Source organism: Geospiza fortis, unplaced genomic scaffold (assembly GCF_000277835.1).
Source record: "Geospiza fortis unplaced genomic scaffold, GeoFor_1.0 scaffold112, whole genome shotgun sequence".
NCBI classification, from domain to species: domain Eukaryota; kingdom Metazoa; phylum Chordata; class Aves; order Passeriformes; family Thraupidae; genus Geospiza; species Geospiza fortis.
In genome coordinates this window covers 14415424-14420763 of record NW_005054298.1, presented here as the reverse complement: position 1 = coordinate 14420763, position 5340 = coordinate 14415424, and the positions used below count along the sequence as shown (strand labels likewise).

Here is a 5340-nt window from a genome sequence, read left to right as displayed (position 1 = left end):
GGAGGAGGCTGGGCTTGAGGGCTCGTTCCCAGGGTGGCAGGGGTCAGTGGGACAGCGACCCCGGATGGGCAGGGCCGGTGAGCCCCAGGGGCGATGCCCGCTGCTGTGCCCCTGGGCAGGGGAAACTGGGGGTCTCCAACAGGGCACAGGGGACTGCGAGCCCCTCGCGGGGGGACTGGGGTCGGTAGGACTGAGGGGTGGGCGTAGGGCCCAGCCAAGGTATGTGGTGCTAGTCCTGACTCCCAGCGTGGCCGGGAGGCCCTGGGTGGCTGTGCTGCTTTGAGAACTGGCCTCTGGACACCTGCCCCGGCTGGGGGACAGGCTGCAGGTAGCTCTGCCCTGGCTATGCCCACTGCTGCTGCCATCCCACGTGGCCAGCCATTCCCATGCCATACTTCCATAGTGTGCCATTGCCATCACAGCAATGCCACTCTATGTTTTTGCTTTCCTTGGGCTTGGTACCTGTCGTGGTTTGACAAAGCTTGGGTTTTAGTTCCTGGAACTGTCCTCCTGCCTCGTCCTCTCACCTTGTTCTTCACCCCGGTGCCAGGGTGGTGTGCTGCTAGAGACTAGGGTAAGGGCAGACACAAAGCACCCACTTCCAGGGAGGTGCTGGGGGAGAGGGGCTCACAGCTGGGAGACAGAGCAGCACTGAAACCTTGCAGAGCATATGACCACAGGAAGATGGTGACCCTTATGGGCTGAATTTGGGTCCCTGGTGCCACCAGCCTGTGCCACCTCCTGCAGCAAGAGCATGTCCCCAGCATAGATGCTTGTGCTGGAGGGACTGTTCTGCTTAGGTGAGGTTGGTCGGGAGGCTGGCTGAGCTTAGTGTGAAAGATCCTCTCATTCTGGACAATAGTGGAATCAGTGCAGCATCAATCATCATCTGCAGGGACATGCCCTGGCCAGAGGTGATGGGATGGGGCTGGCAGGGGCTGCTGGAGGCAGACGCATACCTTCTGCTCACCCTGGGCCATCCCTGCCACCTGCTGCCCTGGCTTGCATCATCTCATGCACAAGCTGCTGAAACCAGGGGTGGCAGTGGGTGTGGGTGTCTTGTGCCTTCTTTGGTCGGGAGATGTGACATGGTCCTTGTAATTTCCTCTCCAGTCTCTAGTGTCAGCTGTTTTGCCAGGGTTTTGTGCAATTCCTTGGCTACCCCACACTGCCCCTTGCTATCACTGTCCTGTTCCCTGTTCCACCCCCCCACCAGCCCTTTCCGTCAAGATGCAGGGTGCTGCGAGCACTGGCCCCTGCAGGCTTTGGGGGCTGGGGTCCTGCAGGAGAGAGGGCACAGCACGGAGGTTTGGTGGGAGAGTGATGCTGCATCTCTACTGGCCCTCGGAGGAGAGCTCTGTGGAGTGAGGGGGACCTGGCTGGTTAGCACGTGGTGGGGGAATGAAGCTCTGGGCACCTGGCCCCTTCAGCCAGGGCTCAGGGCTGGCAGCTGCAGTGGGCCAGGGAGCTGCCATGTGTTGCCTTCCTCGAGTGGCCTGTGGACCCCCGTGGGAGGGTGTGAGTGCTTTCACAGGGTGTGATGCTGGTTAGGGACCTGTTCAGTGCCAGGTGATAAATGGACGTTGTGTCACTAGGGGAGAAGGAAGTGATTCTGCTCCTGCTTGTCCCCTCACAGTCCCCAGCTGGTGCTGCCCTACACTGGCATGTTTTCTCTGGTTGTGACTGTGCTCACTCTTCCCCTAGATGTGTCCCTGCAAGCAACCAGGATGTCCCAGCCTTTCCCCATCCCTCCACCCACCTGGCTGGCGGCAGGATGGGAGCAGGATGCAGCCGGGAGCACAGGGAGGCGGTGCTGAGCAGGGAATAAAGTTTTGGGGAATAAAGGCAGCTTCCTGGGGAGGGCTGTGTTTATGGATCTGTGGGTAAGGGAAGGGACACTGGTGCTGGAAGAGGGAGCGGGACAGAGCTGGGCTAGCAGCTGGCAGACTTCAGGGTCCCGGTGAGATGCCTGTGAAATTACTCAGTGCCTCTTTGCCTGCCCCTTCCTTGCAGGATTTGAGTCAACTGCCTGGTCAGGATGAGCTGGAGTTTCCTGACGCGGCTCCTGGAGGAGATCAACAACCACTCGACCTTCGTGGGCAAGATCTGGCTGACCGTCCTCATTGTCTTCCGCATCGTGCTGACGGCCGTGGGGGGAGAGTCCATCTACTACGACGAGCAGAGCAAGTTTGTCTGCAACACGCAGCAGCCGGGCTGTGAGAACGTCTGCTACGACGCCTTCGCGCCCCTGTCCCACGTCCGCTTCTGGATCTTCCAGATCATCATGGTGGCGACGCCGTCGGTGCTCTACCTGGGCTTTGCCATGCACCGCATCGCCCGCATGCCCGAGGCCTCGCGCCGCCGGCCGCCGGCAGCCCGGCGGGCACGCATGCCCGTGGTGCGCCGGGGAGCCGGGCGAGACTACGAGGAGGCGGAAGATGACAATGAAGAAGACCCCATGATCTTTGAGGAGATCGAGGTGGAGAAGGAGAAGAGCCCGGAGGGCGGAGAGAAGCACGATGGCCGGCGCCGTATCAAGCAGGACGGGCTGATGCGTGCCTATGTGCTACACTTGCTGTGCCGCTCCGTGCTGGAGATGGTGTTCCTCTTTGGGCAGTACCTGCTGTACCGCTTTGAGGTGAGCCCCTCCTACGTGTGCAGCCGCAGCCCCTGCCCGCACACTGTCGACTGCTTTGTCTCCCGCCCCACTGAGAAGACCATCTTCCTCCTCATCATGTACGCTGTCAGCGGGCTCTGCCTCTTCCTCAACCTCTGCGAGCTCTTGCATCTTGGTGTGGGGCGTATCCGTGATGCCCTGAGCCAGGCCGATGGCTCCCCACTCCCAGCTGGCGACAGCCCTGCACCACAATACCCCAAGAAAGCCCCCAGCGCCCCCCCTACCTACCACTCCCTGAAGAAGGAGCTGCCGCAAGCCCCACTGACCAACAGCAAGCTGGACTACCGGGAGAGCCTGGCCCAGGGGCGCTTCGCCCTGGCTGGAGCTCCCCCGGTGCATGAGCTGGACCGGCTGCGTGAGCACCTGCGCCTGGCCCAGGAGCACCTGGAGGTGGCCTTCCACCTGCAGCCCCCGCCACGGCCCCCCAGCCCTGCCCGCAGCAGCAGCCCCGAGGCCAACGGCATCGCCGCCGAGCAGAACCGCCTCAACCTGGCGCATGAGAAGGGGACCGCCGCCTGCGACAGGACCACGGGTGAGCCGGGACGGGGGATGGATCCCGCCCACTGGGGTGGAGGCAGGGGGAGCTGCCCCAAAGCTCCCCTGGAGAGAGGATGCCCTTCCCCCTGGGGTGGATGCTAACCTGCTTTTTGCTCCCCACAGGGCTGTGAGTGTCGCCAGAGATGACAGCGGTGTCTGCCGGAGTGGCTGCCACTGCTGCAGTGGGATAGGCGTCCTGCCAGGAGCACAGGGCAAAGAATGCCACATGCCTGCCCAGCGGGGCAGTCTGGGCAGCCCTGTCCCAGTGGGCAGCAGAAGGGTCAGGGGCCATGGGGTTCATTCCTACTTAATTTTCAAAAAGGGAATATCTTATTTTTGTACATTTTTATAAACTCATCAACATGTGCACCCTGGCATTTTTATACTCCATCTCAATCTCCACTCTGGGCCTGTGCTCCCCCCATCTCTTGTTTCACCCACTTTTCCTCCTCCCGCTCCCATTTTCCCCAGCATGTTGTCTTCACACCTCCCTGTGCCCCCCATGCCCTCTGTGGCAGCACTGGCTGGTGCTGTGCATATGCCAGTGATTTTGGTACTGCTCCCTGAGGTGTGGGGGACTTCGGGGAGCAAGCTGGGGGTCTGGCTGGCCGGGCCAAGCTGTGGGACAGAGAGCTGGGCTGGCATTACTTTTGGAGGGGTTGGGAGAGGTCGTGGTGGCACTGCACTGCCAGAAAGTGACTTTGTAGCCGGGGGGCTGTGCTGCACAGCATCCTGGCACGGGGCTGTGAGTTGCGTGGCTGGCCTGCTTGGAAATGTCTGTGCAGAGGTCAGGGGCTGTTGTTCCCACTGCCTCCGCCCTGTCCTGGCAGGCGGCCCTTGGACCAAACCTTGTCTCCTCCCACTCTGGCTGCAGGGCTGGGACCCCCTGCACGGAGCCAGACCCTGGCCTCACAGTGTGGGGACGTGGTGCCCCAAGCTGGGCTCAGCCAGGAGCCAGTGGAGCATTCCTCATCATCTCAGCCTGGGTCACATGGGGACTTTTGTAGCGTTGTTTTTTACTCGGAAATTATTGTCACTCTGTTTTTCTTTTTTTTTTTTTTTATATTTATTTTAGTAAAGGCTGAAGACGTTTTGTACTGAACTGCTGCATCCGCTCATTTGGATGGAAGGGGTGGGAAGGGAATCCTGTGTGTCTGGGCTGGCGCTGCCGTGCGTGCGTTGGGACCTCCCTGCTGCCCAGGGTGACTCAGTTGTTCCTGCTGTGAGGAGGCGGCTGCGGCCGGCCGGGGCAGCCATCATCATCCTGCTGGAGAGGGATTGCACTGGCCACGTTCCTATTTGGCCCTATCACTGTCAAGGGGCCAGGCGAGGGGCTTTCCTCTGCCTGCCCATCCTCCCACCATTCCCGTGTCTCCCCAGCCCTCCGCTGCCCCCATTCCTGCACAACCTGTTGCCCAGAGCAGAAGGGATGTTGCTCTGCTCTGCACACCCCTGCCTGGGGCAGGATCAAAACCCAGCCACACCGTGCCCATTTTGGCCAGTGTACTCCAGTCCCCTCTCTGGTACCCCAAATAAGAGCTGGATGTCTCTCACAGTATTTGCCCATCCCCTCATTTCTCCATCTAGATAGAAGCTGGCATTTCCAGGCTGCTTTAGTAAAGGGAACAGATTTATTTCAATCATCCCATTAAGCTTTCCAACAAGCTGTGCTGCTAGGAGAGGGCTCTCTTGTGGTGCCATGTGTGCTACCAGCCCTGCCACCAGTGTGAGGTTCATGGGCTCACCCAGGCACCTCCTGATCCTGCTGCAGCAGCCTGGCCCTGCCTGGAGCACAGGGGAAGCTGTTGAACAGCAGGAGGAAGACACCGATCTTTGTGGGGGTGCAGAATTGCAGGAGGGAAGCAGGTGGGGAGAGATGAGGGCTAATCCAGTTGCAGACAGCAGCCTGGCTTTGGCAGGGCAGCGATGCCTTCGCCATAGGCTGTGCCTATCTATGCCCAGCCATGCCCTGATTTGCTCTGAGCTGGGACTGGCCCTAGGGCAAGTCTGGCAGTGTGATGGTACCAGGGCCAGCCCAAAAATCTGGCTTGTGCAGGGGAGGGTGGTACAGCCAAACTGCCCCATCCCAGTGGCCAGGGTTCCACTGGGAAAGCAACTCCTCCTGG

General features: G+C 60.5%; 2 protein-coding genes across 3 annotated transcripts in view; one reads left to right on the top strand and one right to left on the bottom strand.

The window, feature by feature from the left end:
• Nucleotides 1-4316, top strand: part of LOC102039164 (gap junction gamma-1 protein-like) — a 5090-nt gene extending 774 nt beyond the window's left edge. The window contains exons 1-3 of one of the 2 annotated variants that reach the window (XM_031057545.1): nt 144-574; nt 2014-3209; nt 3338-4316. In XM_031057545.1, the coding sequence (XP_030913405.1) occupies nt 2039-3209; nt 3338-3345 (1179 nt within the window). In that variant the 5' untranslated portion in view covers nt 144-574; nt 2014-2038 and the 3' untranslated portion in view covers nt 3346-4316. Of the gene's footprint in view, nt 1-143; nt 575-2013; nt 3210-3337 lie in introns of those variants that run through there. The other variant, XM_005416073.3, reaches the window with a different exon arrangement.
• A 639-nt stretch (nt 4317-4955) lies between these two features.
• The window catches only part of INHA (inhibin subunit alpha), a 4579-nt gene continuing 4194 nt past the window's right edge, over nt 4956-5340 (bottom strand). Inside the window, exon 4 of the mRNA XM_014306550.1 lies at nt 4956-4999. Coding sequence (XP_014162025.1) covers nt 4956-4999 — 44 coding nt within the window. The remainder of the gene's footprint in view (nt 5000-5340) is intronic.